We start from the raw sequence: 16,537 nt of genomic DNA, 5'->3' as shown, positions 1-16,537 counted from the left end.
AGACTTGCTAATTTTGGACAAATTGTTTTTTAAGTTCTCTAGTTAAGCTGGTTCTAGTATTTCCTTCTTTAAGGTAATAATGCACTTTCAAACTGGATATTTAATAGTAAATGAAAAAATGATTACAAAAAAATGGACAAAGCCTAATCAACTAAAACCACAATGTCTACAAACATTATGTCTACATACCGAACATGTAGGAAGAACAATCAGTTTAGAAACACCAGTAAGAAAAGACATTTCAAGACAGCTGCTTCACGTGCTGAGTGAGGATCAGAGCAAAGCGCCAGCCATGTAGCAGGAAGGGTCTACACGGCACAATGGAAGTGCCTTATCTTACTGGAAGACAGTGTTCCGCCCTCAGTGCCTCTGCAGTTTCCTGCATTTCAATGACATGCTATACATCTAATCTTTTCTGATAACTACTATTAGAAGTAAAGAGGCAGATGGTTTAGCCAGCCTGTTACCAAACAGGAGACATCTGCGGTGGAGAAGACATCAATAAATATTTCCCATTCAAAGATGCAGCGGCAGTCATTTTTAAGTAAATATTTCTATGTAACTCAGATCCACTTTCATATACCTATATTCCTTGAGTTAGAAAACATGTTCTCTTATTTTAAAAAAAGGAGAAAATCACATAACAAAAATAAGACAGCAAATAATACTGTAATCCAAACTGAAGCTAGAAGTTTCAACACGGACAGGCTCACTTGGGAAATTATCAGGGACGGAAACAGTTTAAGAGAGGCTTCCTGTTAAACTGAACACAGATGGTTACCTCTGCTCCCTCTCAAAACCTACAAAAACAAAGGCTGAAACCCATTAGGATAAAGAGAAAGAACAGCAGCAACCAAATGTCAAACCAACAAGAAGCAAACCTGTTTGTGCCCCAGACTTCCAAGAAAGCCCAGGATTAGAAGCATGAGCTCTCTCTCTCAAGGCCAAGAATGCGGCCCGCGCCTGTAATCCGTCTGAACAGTGCGCTCGGAGGTTGGCTTCTCTGTTCCCTTCAGTGAAGCAACTGCAACCCACCACACAGCCCCCATTCCCCACCCTAATAGCAGAAGGCGAGCGTTTATTATGGAGAAAATGAACTTGAGAAGTTCCAGGACTGGGACCTCAGGCACAGGGAAAATGGGAAAGAGTTGCCAAAGTGCAAAAAGGGGAATTCAGCGTAAGCCTATGAAGATACTGAACTGTGAAGATGCCCAGCGCCCTTGTATTTACCACCTCCTGCCCCTTCCTGGCAGGAGATCATTCTTCTTTTTAAAAACTGACTGGAACCGGGCATAGTGGCTCACGCCTGTAATCCCAGCACTTTGGGAGGCTGAGGCAGGTGGATCACCTGAGGTCAGTTCGAGATCAGCCTGACCAACGTGGAGAAACCCCATCTCTACTAAAAATACAAAATTAGCTGGGCATGGTGGCACATGCCTGTAATCCCAGTTATTCGGGAGGCTGAGGCAGGAGAATCGCTTGAACCCGGGAGGCGGAGGTTGTGGTGAGCAGAGATCGTGCCACTGCACTGCAGCCTGGGCAACAAGAGCGAAACTCCGTCTCAAAAAACAAAACAAAACAAAACAAAACCACACACACACACAACTGACTGGCTCTGGGGAAAAGACCTATAGATCTTAACATCTTGGAGTATTCCGACAAAATAAAACTGACCCCTGCCCAGGCACCTTACGGTGAAGCTCACCAGTTGGCAAATTCTACTAAACAGGTAGGCCTGTCAACCAGCCTTGTAATGCTTTGTTCTTAAAGACAGATAAACATCACTAGACACCTGAGGAAGGCCTCTTCTGTAAAAGTCAGAAACCAGAAGAAAAAGAAAAGGAGCAAAGAAGAAAGACAGATAACATAGGAAGTAGGACAATATCTGAAAACAAAACAAAAACTGTAATTAAGTGTGAAGATGGAGGCTGCTGCCCTCAAGGTCCGGGCTGTAGTACTTCCACGCTTGTTACCATTTCTCTTTGGAAATGAGAAAACGGGCATTCTCAGGAGTACACAGCCTCAACCACCAAGGAGGCATCAAAGAGAAGGCTCCTCTGCTCACAGTAGCTCCCCAGTTCCCCAGGAGAATGGCTGTGGGTCTTCCGAAGCCCCCCTCAAGCCTGAGTAAAAGCAGCCTGCATGGACCCATCATCTGCAGAAAGCCTTTCCTTTCTTCCGCCTTAGAGATTTGCCTTGCTTCTGTGACCTCCCCACACCCCAGCCCAAGAGCCCTTTCTACACCCCCAGAGGCAGAGGATGGGGGCATTCAAGTGACTTTAATTGTCATCACCCTAATAAGAAATGTAAGTGACCTTTACAAGTTTAGTCCAAGTATTGTTTTCTTTTTTGTTGAGAAGGAGTCTTGCTGTCACCCAGGCTGGGGTGCAGTGGTGCGATCTCGGCTCACTGCAACCTCCTGGGTTCAAGCGATTCTCCTGCCTCAGCTTCCCAAGTAGTAACCAAGCCTGGTTAATGTTTGTATTTTTAGTAGGGACGGGATTTCACCATGTTGCTCAGGCTGGTATCAAATTCCTGACCTCAAGTGATCAACCCGCCTCGACCTCCCAAAGTGCTGGGATTACAGGCGTGAGCCACCGGGCTGGGCCCTGTTTTCTTAATAACAATATGCTAAATGTGATAAGATTCTTTTCTGAGAATCCCAATTAAGGCATTCTGTTTCCTAGTCTTCTTACTAGGTTCACGTTATAGATTTCAAAGAAAACAAAAACCAGCCTGAAGGGTCCTTGTTGAAAAACATCATTTCAAATATAAGGTTCATTTATGGCATCCTTGAAAGTAGTTCAGAAACTCTTTGAGGAAAACAAAAACCTCTTAACTACACCAAATAGGTGAGATTAGACAGGTGATTCATCAGCTTCCAACAATCAGGAATTCTCCTTAGTGTGACACGAAAAAGAATAAAAATCTCTCATTCTCAATTTGTCAAAATCATTTTCTTCTTTTCAGAGCCTAATTAAAAAACATAAAAACCACCCCATGATTTCCTCAATACTTATCAACCTCTCCTTCTCTGCTATGACTCAGCCCCCTGCCTTTCTATCCGCCGCAAAGCAGGAACTCTACTGCCCTCTGTATTTTCGCATGTATTAAGTTCTCTGAGTACAAGAACTGCATTTCATTCATTTGTGTGCCCCTGGTTCCCGGTGCTTTGCTTAGCATTTAGCTGAACATGGTGACAGTCGGCTGACGCGAGCTGTGACATCCGCCTCGCCCCATAACATAGATGCTCTTTGCAGGCAGGAACTTAACTCTTTTTCGTACTCATATTTTCCACATTACCAGTAGAAACTAAATATACATTTGCTAAAATATCTATATAGGTTCTTCAGAATTCATCTTATAGAAAACGTTCATTATTCTCACACACTTATCAACATATTCATCTAATAACAAAAAACCTATACAAAATATATGGTAGTATCATATTGTGTTTTTATAATAATTCTTAGTAACCCTCTGCATAGCTTAATTCTTCATGCCCTGAGCCTATAAGCCTATATCAACATCCAAATCGAATATAACTTCCCCACAATGTCTTTATCACACAAAAGAAAATGATGGATTCACCTTCTCTCAATGACTCTCCAGAGCTGGCGCCAAAAGTCCAAATTTCGTTCAAATGGAGTCAGGATCAGCTTTTGTTCCTCTTCTAGCCTAGTTTTTGAATGAGAAGTTTATATCTTTGCCAGATTATAATAGACAATTTTTAGCAGTGTAAATGCTCAAATTCATTACATTAAAAATAAGTACGGTGCGCAAATATCCAGAGTCAAATTATTTTATATATTTCCTGCTGAGACACCATAAAAATACTATTTATTTAGACAATACTCCACCAGATTCAAATTTTATCCTGAAGCTATTTATGCCCTGAAAGTTTCCCTGTCACACAAAGTCACTTCTTTCCCACACTCTTTCTGGAAAAATGTGCAGGCGAGCAGCGATCAACTCCAGGGCGCCCAGTGGCCAAAGAGGTGAATGAAAGGAAAGGGCCTGGAGCCGCGCAGAGTAACCGACTCACTGTCTGTGCAAGGACGCATATGCACCTAGCAATCTCGTTTCTGCACACATCCATTTGCACTTGTTAGCAGAATGCTACCATTTCCTTTTTAAAAGAATCAAAACTTCAAAATGCAAACGGTGGTGTAAGCACACCAAATGTCTGAACTCGGGATTTCAAGGTAAGTTGCCATAGAGTCTATGATACTCACCGGACAAGCTGACGTCTCCATTCTAGAAAGTTATCTTTCTCTGCTTGTTTGAGTTCTTCTGGGGTAGTATTTTTGTTCCAGTTTGGTCTGAAACAATCATAGAAGGAAAAAAATTTCTCATATAAGTAACCAAAATAAGATAGGGAATTTGGATCTAATAATGGTAGCTGAGAAAAAGAAGCAATTTAAAAAACGAATACGCAGTGGCCTTGTATGTTTTGTGGCATTCTAAATTCTTCTTCAGCTCACCTCCTCGGTATACACAAGAACTGTTTGTTTTCTTCATGGAGCTTCTTAATTCTCTGGCTCTCCTCAAAAGACAGTAGTCCAGTTCTAGCCTCAGCAGGCACAAACTTAATATTAAGTTTCTCTGTTCAAATAAAGAAAAGTACTATTACTTAAGAGGCAATGTAGATACAGAGTGTTTGGTCATACTGATAAACTTAGAAAACTAAAAATGAGAGCCTAAGAGAACTTAAGCTTTCTTGATTAGATTCTTCTAGCCTTGGATGAATTATTATTCTCAAATGAAGTTTTATACCAAATAACTATCCAGAGTTACTACATTCCTTTTGACTGCCGCACAGTATTTCATACTGTGGCTATATCACATTTTCTCTACTACTGAACATTCAGTTTCCAAGTTTTCATTATTAAAATACAGCATCATCTGGGAGCTTGTTAAAAATGTAAATGCGGCAGCTCTAACCCCCACTCACTGAATCAGATGCTCTAGAATCTAGAGGATAGGGCCAGGAATCTGTCTTCAAGAGTTCTCCGGGCAATTCTGCTGCTCCGGGGTAGATGCTGAGAAGTAGAGGTGCTGGCTCATAGGATATGCAACTGTAAACTTGTTTTCCGGTTTTTTTTTTTTTTTTTTTTTGAGACAGGGTCTCACTCTGTCACCAGGCTGGAGTGAAGTGGTGCAGTCTCGGTTCACTGCAACCTCAGGCAATTCTCCCAACTCAGCCTCCTGAGTAGCTGGGACTACAGACGCACACCACCACGCCCGGCTAATTTTTGTGTTTTTAGTAGAGACGGGGTTTTGCCATGTTGGCCAGGCTGGTCTCGAACTACTGACCTCAGGTGATACGCCCGTCTCGGCCTCCCAAAGTGCTGGGGTTACAGGCATGAGCCACTGTACCCGGCCTGTAACTGTAAACTTCTAACAGATACTGCCAAAACAAATCTTTCCAACTTCCCTCTCTACTGTCTCACCCCATAACCTAAGAACATACTACCATTAACCCAGATCCTTCTCACACACGCCCTTACACTTCTCTTTCCCTGCCACAGTCAAATATCTCAGAAGAATACAACTTGCTCATTCCTTGACTTCCTCACCTCCCACTTTCTGTTTCTCTAGATTCCAGCTGTGGCTCTATCACTCCACTAAAACTGTTCTCGCAGAGATTACTAATTGACTTTAAGAAGAAAATAGCACCGGGACGGTGGCTCACGGATCCCAGCACTTTGGGATCACGAGGTCAGGAGTTTGAGATCAGCCTGGCCTACGTGGTGAAACCCCGTCTCTACTAAAAATACAAAAATTAGCCGGGTATGGTGGCACATGCCTGTAATCCCAGCTACTCAGGAGGCTGAGGCAGGAGAATCGCTCGAACCCGGGAGGCAGAGGTTGCAGTGAGCCGAGACCACGCCAGTGCACTCCAGCCTGGGCGGCAAGAGAGAGACTTCATCTCAAAAAAAAAAAAAGAATAAAAGAAAATAGCTTTACTAAGATATGATTCACATACTATACAATCCACCCGCTAAAGCATACAATTCAATGATTTTCAGTATGTTCACAGAGTTGTGCAGCCATCGCCATGATCCATTTTAGAATACTTTCATCACCCCAAAAGGAAACCTTTACCCATTAGCAGTCACTGTCCATCCCCAGGTACCTGGTGGAAATCATCTACTTTCTGTAGATTTGCCTGCTTAGGACTTTTTGGTGTTTCCATTTTTTGGTGATTATGAATAATGCTGCTATGAATACACACGTACATGTTTTTGTGTAGACGTGTTTTCATTTCTTTCGGGCACACACCCAGGAGTGGCACTGCTGGATCAGATGGTAATTCTATGTTTTACCTTTTGAGGAACTGCCAAAATTTTGTATAGAACAGCAACACCATTTTATACTCCCACAGCAATGTATGAAGTTCTAATTTCTCCACATCCTCACCAACATTTGTTACAGGCCTCTTTTATTTTAGCTATCCTAGTGGGTGAAGTGGTATTTCATTGTGAAACCCAGCAGTTTATTTTTGTCCCTTCACTCATTTTCGCTTACGCTACCCTCTCCATTAGTCTGGTTTACTCTAGCTCCTTAAGTGTTCTTGTTCCTCTTATCTTCTCCATTCTTCTACTATCTCTATTTCAGTTCTGGCCTGTTTTTCTTGCTATACTAAAGTGATACGGTCTCCTAACTCATCTTGCTTCCTTAAAATTCATCAGTGATCTTTTAAAAAATGAAATCTCATGTACCTATTAGACATCTGCACTCCCACGTTCCCTGCAGCGCTATTCACAATAGCCAAGATATGGAACCAACCTCAAAGCCCATCAATGTATGAATGAATAAAGAAAATGTGGTATATGTATATATACAATGGAAAACTACTTAGCATTACAAAAGAAGGAAATCTTGACACTTGTGACAATATGAATGAAGCACTATGCTATGCGAAATAACCCAGGCACGCAGAAAGACAAATACTGCATGATCTCACTTACATGTGGAATAAAGTCGAGCTCACAGAAGCAGAGAGAAGATGGTGGTTAGCAGAGATTAGGAGTGGGGGACATAGGAGGATACTGGTCTAACAGTGAAGTTTTACTGAGGCCGGATGAATAAGTTCTGGAGATCGAATGTACAGCCTGGTGCCCATAGTTGATAATCATGTATTTACTAGTTAATAATACAAAATTTGCTAAGAGAGTATATATCTTGTTTTCACCACACACACACAAAAAAAACCAATGTGAGGTGATGGATATGTTAATTACTTGATTTTAGTAATCATTTCACTACATATATACATATATAATATAAAACCAAACATCACACTATATACTGTAACTATATACAATTTTTAGTTGCCAATTATATAGCTCATTAAAGCTGGAACCCACACATCCCCCCAAAAAACACTGAAAAATGAAATATGAAATCATGTTGCACACTTGTTTAAAGCTTCCCTTAAACCTTTGTTCTCTCCAGAATCTGGCCCATATCCACCTGCTCAGCACCTGTGCTCATCACATCCCGCCCCCTGCACTAGCAAAGTCAAACTTCTAGCCGTTTTCTGAACAAAGTCGGCTGCTGCTTCACATCTTGGCTCGAGTCCTCTGCCTGTCTGTGTAAAAGGTCTTATCTCATGTGTCCTTCTAACATCTATTCATTGTTCAAGACTCAGGCTGGGCACGGTGGCTCACGCCTGTAATCCCAGCACTTTGGGAGGCTGAGGTGGGCGGATCACGAGGTCAGGAGATCAAGACCATTCTGGCCAACATGGTGAAACTCCGTCTCTACGAAAAATACAAAAATTAGCCAGGCGTGGCGGCATCTGCCTGTAGTCCCAGCTACTCGGAGGGGGCTGAGCAGGTGAATTGCTTGAACTCAGGAGGCGGAGCTGCAGTGAGCCGAGATCGCGCCATTGCACTTCAGCCTGGGCAACTGAGCGAGACTCCGTCTCAGAAACAAAAACAAAAAACAAAACCTCAGCCCTAGATGGAAATGTGACAGTGTCACATGCACTCAGCAATAAACAACTTACCCGCTACAAACTCTGTTCCTGCAAGTTCTGCAGTAGCAAGGAAGTCATCAAGGGAGCTCTCTTCGGTCACTGACTGAAGATTAAGACGACCCCAATCATAGCCATCATTGAGTTCACTTGTGTGCAACTATGAAAAAACACAGGGTGATAAATACAGCTGCTCTCTTCTGCTCTTGGCATCCAATAAGCTCTAAACTTCCTTGCAACTAGTCTATGGTCTTGAGGATGGTTGTAGTCCCTTTAGAATCAATACTACTCATAGTTAACGTTTAAAGGAGCACGCTCTTACCTCATAATAGGCAGTTCCCTTTCACCATTTCATTAATTTTCAAAAACTTTTGAGGTGAATTTTATTGTATTTTCACTTCACTGATGATGAAACTAAGGCTTCAACAGATAAAATAACTTGCCTATAGTCGAAAGCTAAATGGCAGAGGTGGAACTTGAACCCAGATTGACTCTGCTAGTCAAAATTAGTTAAAACTTTACCTGATATAGCCCCACAATAATACATTTTACATAGTGACCCAAAGCTGTATGTACATATAATGATACAAGCATTCAAGTACCATTCCGTACAGTAAAATGGAAACAAAAGAATACTGAAGCCACACCCTATTACATGTAACACATTTTGATATTTCTCTATCTTGCTGGGGAAAAAGTAAAAACAAAAAAGCTAGTTGCAAACCACTAAATTGATTTCCAGACACAACCCAGAGTTTGATAACCATCACCCTAAGCTATATACTTAGTATAGGTACAAATAAAAAAAAGTGCCAGGCGTGGTGGCTTGTGCCTGTAACCCCAGCTCCTCAAGAGGCTAAGGCAGGAGGATTGCTTGAGGCCAGGAGTTTGAGATCAGCCTGAGCAACATAGCAAGACCCTGTCTCTCCAAAAAACAAACCAACCAACCAACCACCGGGCCTGATGCTGTGCACCTGTAATGCCAGTTAGTCAGAGATTAAGGTGGGGGATCATCTGTGCCCAGAAGGTGGAGACTGTAGTGAGCTGGTGAGTTATGATCACACCAATGGCACTCTAGCCTGGGTGACAGAGCATGACACTGTCTCTGAAAATGAATGACTGAATGATGAAAAAATAAATATTAAAGGCCAAAGGTTTAAGTGGTCATAGAATCAGCAAAAATACGGAATTAGGATCCAGTTCTTTACCATTCATGTTCAATCTTCCCCCTATTTCCTAAAAGGCTTCATTAATAACAAGTTTCTTCAAAACTAATAAAAATTACCAGTAATCTAATCTCCAGAGTAACTCTAACCTGATGAATACTGATAAGCACTCTATGCTGTTTACTCTGTAGACTATATGGATGAAAGTCAACTGGTATGACAGTGGCACACGGTTAGTTAGCTCCAGGTGCACACTTAACTTTAGCACACGATCTTAGAACTCAAATGTTCTCATTCATTACTGGGGGAATGAATGGTGAAAATAACGTCTAGAATGATTAACACAAGTCAAATCACTTCATTCATTTTTTTTAAAGATCCTTCTATAGCCTAGTAAAATATTAGGTCCCGTCACACCTGAAAAATGAATGATTTATCTTTGAGCTAAACCACTAGGGGGTGCTTCGTCAGGGTGAAGCAAGGGAATTATTCTGTATTTCTGGCAGTAACCAACCGCTTCTGGAGGATCCATTCTTTGAACAAATCAATACAAAAATACGTTGTGTCTCTTTCCTGCTCTGTAAGTTCCAAGCACTTCAGTGGCTTCTTGGGCAAAACACAAAACGTACTCAAGACCTGGCACTGAAGACTCTTCACATTCTCACTCCACGCCTTATCAACACACTAACCCTTCTTTCAAGCTTCTTCTACCTTTGCGTTCTGGGCCTTGCCAGGAGGAGGGCCTGCTACTTGGCTTGGCAGAAACTCCAACTCGTCCTTCAAAACCAGGCTGAGGCGTCCCTCCCACAAAACTTACCTGACTTTTGACCCCGAATTTTGCAGCACTCAGGCTAGACAGAAAAGATAAGAAAGATGACATGGTCTGTCTTACCCAGGAGTCAGTGTGACGATGGCTTCGGCTCCGCTGAGTCTGATGGCGCATAAGGGCCCGTCCCAGCGACCCACCGGCCGGGGCTCTCCTCCGGCCCATGGCAACACGACCACTGGGCGAAGCTTCCCCGCTCCGCGCGTGCAGTTTCCGGGATTTACAGTTCGATCCCCGGAAGTGACGATAAGCGAGCCCAAGTAGTTCAGGCTCAAACTTGAGAGGGGAAAGCAGAATGACTTGTCCTAAAGTGCTCTTTTTACGTCTCGAGCTTGCCAGCATTATAGAATATAAGTGAAAAAATGGTTCTGGGAACTTATCTATAGATTTCCTGGCGAACGTCTCGAGTTTCGATAAATGACTGAGTTAAAAGAATGGTTCATTCTTGATTTGTGCGTCGGTCTTTAGCGTCCGGCGAGAAACTAGCGTACCTCGAAAACAGGGCGGTTCCTATGCGCGGCACTAGCTCCGCCTCCCGCCGCTTCCGTCAGAAGGACGCGGAGACTCCGAGGAGGAATGTTTCGGAGGCGCTGGAACCGGGGAGGTTCCCCGCGCTGGTTGTCAGCCGGCGTCCCAAGGTGTGGTGTCTCCGAGGTCCAGCACGGCGGCTTTTTGTTTACCTAGCCGTCCCCAGCTGCGACGTGGGGAGAAAAGTCTTCGCCTGGATGTGAATTTGGAATGAGAGGCTGAATAGTATTTCCGGAGCTTGGCAAGGTTGTAAGGAAAGTTAACAGGAACTGACTTACGCTTTATTTCAAATTTAAAAATGTTTTAACGGTTCTAGTTACAATTTCATTACCCTTTTTACAAATAATTAAAATGAAAGTGAAAACAGCGAGCCAGCTCCACTCCTAGAGGCCTGGGCTTCTGTTCCTCCCTTGAATGTTTGATTTCCCTATAATGGGAATAATAGAAAGTCAGCTTAGAATTGGCTGTGTTCTGGTGAACTACATTCTCGTTGATCCAGAGAACCATCTCTTTGTTTTGATGTTTAGAGAGAGGAAGCAGCTTGAGCAAGTCATAGACTGAGTGCGTGCAGTGTCAGGAATCAAACCCAAGGCTTGTCACTAGCCTGTACACCCCTGGGGAGAGCGGGGAATGAGGGTTGTTAACATGTATTATTTATTTATTTATTTTTATTTTTTGGGACAGAGTCTCGCTTTCCCCTAGGCTGGAGTGCACTGGCGTGATCTCAGCTCACTGCAACCTCTGCCTCCCGGGTTCAAGTGATTCTCCTGCCTCAGTCTCCCGAGTAGCAGGAATTACAGACGCGTGCCACCGCACCCGGCTAATTTTTGTATTTTTAGTAGAGACAGGGTTTGGCCATGCTGGTCTTGAGCTCCTGACCTCAGGTGAATGCCCACCTTGGCCTCCCAAAGTGCTAGGATTACAGGTGTGAGCCACCGCGTCCAGCCAAACATGTATTTTTAAATCATAGGATCAAGGTAATGCATATATTACTTAGCATAGCTTGATTTAGCCAGTCCACAATGTACACATTTATCAAAACATGCTGTACAACATAATATACAATTTTTACTTGTCAATTAAAACAACAACCAAAAAGAAATAAAAGAAATCATAGGATCAAGAATCCATTTAACCCAGGGCTTCTCACACTTTAATGTGCATATAAATCCCCTGGAATCTCGTTAACATGCAGATTCTGATTCATAAGTTCTGGGGTGAGGCCTGTGGCTCTAACAAGCTTCCAGGTGATACCCATGTTACTGGTCCCTGGGTTACACTTTGAGGAGCAAGAGTAGTCCCCTCTTTTCTGGTGCAAATGAAGACAGAAGTGGACTGGCTAAAGGTCACAGCAAGTTAGTATCAGGCGAAACTGGGTCCAGACTCCCACCCATTCTGAATTCCCTGCCAGGCCCTCTGTGTGCTACACCTTACCCCTCTTACTGAATTGAAGTGAGTTGAAATGCCCAAGGGACCGCTGACAAGCTGCGAAGTAGTTGGCAAGCCTTTGAGAAGGCAGAGCTCACAGATGAGCAAAGGGATGCATCAGAACATGGTTTCTCCCATTTCCCAATTTAGAAACAGTGTATCTTTAAAATCCTACACGTAATCTCCAGAAGGAAGATATGAAGAAAACCCATGAAACTGAATTAGTAGACAGCTCCTGTCTATCTCTCCAGAGCTAAGTGATTAAAGATCAAACTAACGAAGTAAGATTAGGTAGATTGCACATTTTGATAATACTAGGAGGTGAGATAAAGAAACTTGCCATTGCATTCCTAGAGCTCAACCAGGAACTTGGGACTTCATCCTAGTTTCCTTTTTCAGATTTTGTCACCTCTGGAGAAAATAAACACTTTGGTTTTCCATTGTTACTTTTCTAAGGTCTTAAAAAATCTTGACCAAATAAGACCAGGTGTGGTGGCTCACGCCTGAAATCCCAGCACTTTGGGAGACTGAGGCGGGTGGGTCACCTGAGGTCAGGAGTTTGAGACCAGCCTGGCCAACATGGTGAAACCCTGTCTCTACTAAAAATACAAAAATTAGCCTGGTGTGGTGGCACGCACCTGTAATCCCAGCTACTCGGGAGGCTGAGGCAGGAGAATTGTTTGAACCCGGGAGGTGGAGGTTGCAGTGAACCCAGATCGTGCCACTGCACTCCAGCCTGGGCAACAAGAGTGAAACTTCGTCTCAAATAAAAATAAAAATAAAAATAAATCTTGACCAAATAAACCAAAGTGATAATCAGGAATGGTGAGGAGTCAAAAGGTCATAAAGATTTAATTAGCAGCAACTACTCCTAGCTGACAAGAAAAGCATAGATAATTCTTGTATTTCTCTAGGACGTTATGAAAATCTACCAGTGACAGACAATTGAGTCTCTGTCTTCTTGTCTGGTTAATGAGGCTAATAACAATTCCTGTCCCGAAGAGGTAACAAATGAGATAATGCTGCAAGGTCACTGCCTAGTAATTTGTGGGAGTACCATTGGGCACAGCTGAACACATTTTCTTTCCCCAGAAACGAAGCAATGAAGGTGAAAGCCCAGCTGGATAATCGTTCAGTGAGAAGGACAAGGAGGAAGGGAATTGAGGGTGTTGATGAGACAAGATCATGGGACACAGATGAAAAGGAACGAGGTAAGCTTGTGGGGGAGTGATGATGGTGGTGATGAAGGGTGGAGCAAGGTGCTGGCTGCTGCCCAAGTGAGGGGGTTGCCATGATGAATCAGGCCAGGTCCCTGCCCTCCAACTGCAGAAGCCATTTCACCCACACACTTCAGGAACAACACTGCCTAGCCGAACCCCTCTCCCTGCTTTCTCACGCCAGCGGAAACTCTCACCCACCAGGCTGGTGACTGGAAGATGGGTCCGATCCTCCCGATTCCCCACACAGCGGAACACTTCCGTTAAAGCCAGGATCCTCTGACAAGCTGGCTCCTGGAGGAGGCTGCATTGATTTGGAGATTGGCAGCCTGGCACCCAGCTTCTAAATAGTGACACAGGGAGTGTTCCCTATTCATGGGGTTGCGTAACGCTTGATTTCTACCGCGTCTGAGCAAATGTAGTTACAAGCTCTGAAACCCACACCCAGCAACAAACGTTGGAGTTGCTTTCAGCTCTCCAGGTCCACACTGTTGTGCCTCTGGGCTCCACATCTGTCTGCGGAAGGAGAGGAAAGAGTGGGTTGGTTTCTGTTTTGTTTTTCCTTTCTTACCTTGGCCAAAAATGAGTTGGTGGCAGAAAAGTTGTTCCAAGGCAAGCTTGCAGCCTGGTCTCTCCTCCTTTCCCATGTGATACACCACCTCCTTCTACAAGGACATTGAAACAGTTTGCATAAGGCTGAGAGTTGTGAAAATAGACGTCTGGCAGCCTCTGTAGAGCGTAATTGAATCAGTAGGGAAACCGCCTATGATTATCTGCCATTCTCAGTTTATCCCTATTGAAAATGGGTGGATTCTCGCATGAGTTTCATAATTCAGCAGATTTTTAAAAATCTTTTTAATTGACATATAATAATTGTATGTATGTATGAGGTGGTTTTGATACATGTATACATTGGGTAATAATCAAATCCGGGTATTCAGCATATCCATCACCTCATTTATCATTTCTTTGTGGTAAGAACATTCAAAACACTCTCTTGTAGTTACTTTGAAATATACAACACAATATTGTCAACCATAGTCATGCTGCTGTCAGCAGACATTTATTGGTGGTTATTATATGGATTAATTTGAGGCCCTGTGCTCAAATATTGATTTTCTTGCCTGTGCAAGGAAAAGTGACCTCTTGCTTTGGTGACACAGGCCCCAAGATCCTATGTATTTGAACCCATGAACTTTTTCTCAACTCGTGTTATGTATAGAATAGCTAGTGTCTTTTATTCAAAGATGACTTTGCAGTTACTTTCTCCCTCTTGACAGTCAAGTGAAAAAGGGTATTGTTATTTTACTGCACTTTTAGCTGTAGAAGTTGAGACTCAATACAGTTAAGTTAAGCAAAGTAAAATAAAGGAGGCTAAAAGTAGAATTAATAATCACCAACTCTAAAATCTGCACGTGGAAAGTCCTAGGTTTCTCCCATTCATTCATTCACTCACTCATTCATTTATTCATTCATTCACTCATTCACTCGTTCATTTGTTCACTCATTCATTCACTCATTCACTCATTCATCATTCATTTATTCATCACAGGACTCTGAGGATTCAGCACTGGACAAACTCCCTGCCCTGAAGAGCTTACACTTTACTGGTGATCAGCCTAATAGACTCAGCCAGGGTTAAAGAGCTTAAGTCAGGGAGCCATGAACCTGGCTCCCTGACTTGAGCCAGGTCATGGTACAGCCATGAAGGTGTACCACCGGGCAGACCTTACTCCATTAAGAGGGCCTCTGACCACCAGGATTTTACATTTTGTCTCTAAAAGTGGTCCGTCTCCTTAAATCACCATAATAAATATACTAATATATGCATGTAAACCTGGATGGTGATGGAATGCAAAACTATGTTGTATGAGGACAAGGTGATAGAAATGAGACTAGTCTAAGGAGGGAGACTCTGGGGGTATGTGGGAACCATTTCCATTTATGTGGAGGACTGTCATAGGGAAAGGAAAGAAGACTGTTCTGAGAAGACACAAGGCAAGAACAACCAGAACAAATGGGTAGAAATCACAGGGATACAATTTTAGGTTCAATTTGTTGGAAACTTCTTACAATCAGAGGGGCTCAAAGATATATTGGACAACTTAGTAAGGTAGTGAGCTCCCTGCCGCCAGAGGTACTTAAGCAAAAGCCAGATAATCAGGTGTCAGATGTTCTACGTCAGGTTCAAGCCTCAGAGTGGGTGTTGGAATAAAGAACTGCTAAAGTACTTAACAGACTCCTGACCCTGGTAGGTTGTCTTCCTCTATATGCTATCTCTTGCCTCATTCCAGTATTTGAAATAGCAAGGGAACAGTGATGGTCTCAGAAAGGGTGCCTAGGTTGGCAAAAGCAGGTTGGTGGCTTCACCATGTAACATGAGAAAAAGAGTACATCTTGCCCTCACTGTCATGAGAGAGTTGAGGGTACCGCGAACCACCATTTAGCAAATTCAGCCATCATTAGTCACAGATACTACTAACACAAGTGGAAATGTTAAAAATAATCAGTTTGAAGGAAAGATCCATGGTTTCTGCTTTAATCATGTAGGGGTAATGATTTCTCCTCCTTCCATCTTCAGAGGGGACAAACCAATATTGACTGGTCCCTGCCTTTGGTGGCACTGAGGAGAAGGCCCGCTTGTAAGGCTCATGGTTTCATCACTCTTGGCTTCCTTCTTGTGCCCTTGCATTTCTGCCTGGGCCTTGTCCAACGTTCCAAGCAGGCAGCCCATGAGAGGAGAGGCTCCAAGGCAAGGGGCATGGTGAGAACATTTCTGGGAGCTTTGGTCACAGGGTGACCTCCAGAGTTCATAGACTTCTGACTTGTCTATTGGTCCTTTCTCACTCCTGCAATTTCCTGCCATGGGCTCTGTTTTGATCTTTTGTCTTTTATATTTATTTATTTTCAGAGAGCTTTGTTGGAAACATGGCTTCTGTTTTGAGTTAATGGTGTCCCTTAAAAAGACATGTTCAGGCCTGGTGGCTCATGCCTGTAATCCTAGCATTTTGGGAGGCTGAGGTGGGAGGATCACTGGAGCCCAGGAGTTTGAGACCAGCCTGGGCAACATAGCGAGACTCCATCTCTACAGAAAAGTAAAAAAAAAAAAAAAAAGAAAGAAAAAATTAGCTGGGTGTGGTGGTGTGTACCTGTGTTTCCAGCTACTCAGGAGACTGAGGTGGGAGGATCACTTCAGCCCAGGAGGTTGAGGTTGTGGTGAGCTATGATAGCGCCACTGCACTCCAGCCTGGGCCACAGAGTGAGACCTAACCTCCAGTGCTTGTGGATGTGTCTTTCTTTGGAAAGAGGTCTTTTGAGATGAGGTTCCACTGTGTTGTGCAGGCTTGGTCTCAAACTCCTGGGCCCAAATGACCCTGCTGCCTGGGCC

At 43.3% G+C, this 16,537-nt stretch overlaps 2 protein-coding genes across 4 annotated transcripts in view; one reads left to right on the top strand and one right to left on the bottom strand.

The window, feature by feature from the left end:
• Positions 1-10,171, bottom strand: part of LSG1 (large 60S subunit nuclear export GTPase 1) — a 30,934-nt gene extending 20,763 nt beyond the window's left edge. For all 3 annotated transcript variants that reach the window (XR_012430560.1, XM_005545342.4, XM_005545344.4), the window contains exons 1-5: positions 10,043-10,171; positions 8,018-8,144; positions 4,485-4,605; positions 4,236-4,322; positions 3,592-3,678 (exon numbers count right to left, since the gene is read on the bottom strand). Coding sequence is in view for 2 of the 3 variants with exons in the window: in XM_005545342.4 (XP_005545399.3) it covers positions 3,592-3,678; positions 4,236-4,322; positions 4,485-4,605; positions 8,018-8,144; positions 10,043-10,141 (521 nt within the window). In the remaining variant the exon portion in view is untranslated. The remainder of the gene's footprint in view (positions 1-3,591; positions 3,679-4,235; positions 4,323-4,484; positions 4,606-8,017; positions 8,145-10,042) is intronic.
• Positions 10,172-10,525: 354 nt separating this feature from the next.
• The window catches only part of LOC102137563 (uncharacterized), a 186,781-nt gene continuing 180,769 nt past the window's right edge, over positions 10,526-16,537 (top strand). Inside the window, exons 1-2 of the mRNA XM_065539704.1 lie at positions 10,526-10,614; positions 13,025-13,143. Of these exons, the coding sequence (XP_065395776.1) occupies positions 10,553-10,614; positions 13,025-13,143 (181 nt within the window). The 5' untranslated portion in view covers positions 10,526-10,552. The remainder of the gene's footprint in view (positions 10,615-13,024; positions 13,144-16,537) is intronic.

Source organism: Macaca fascicularis, chromosome 2 (assembly GCF_037993035.2).
Source record: "Macaca fascicularis isolate 582-1 chromosome 2, T2T-MFA8v1.1".
Lineage (NCBI taxonomy): Eukaryota > Metazoa > Chordata > Mammalia > Primates > Cercopithecidae > Macaca > Macaca fascicularis.
This window is presented reverse-complemented; position numbering and strand designations above follow the sequence as displayed.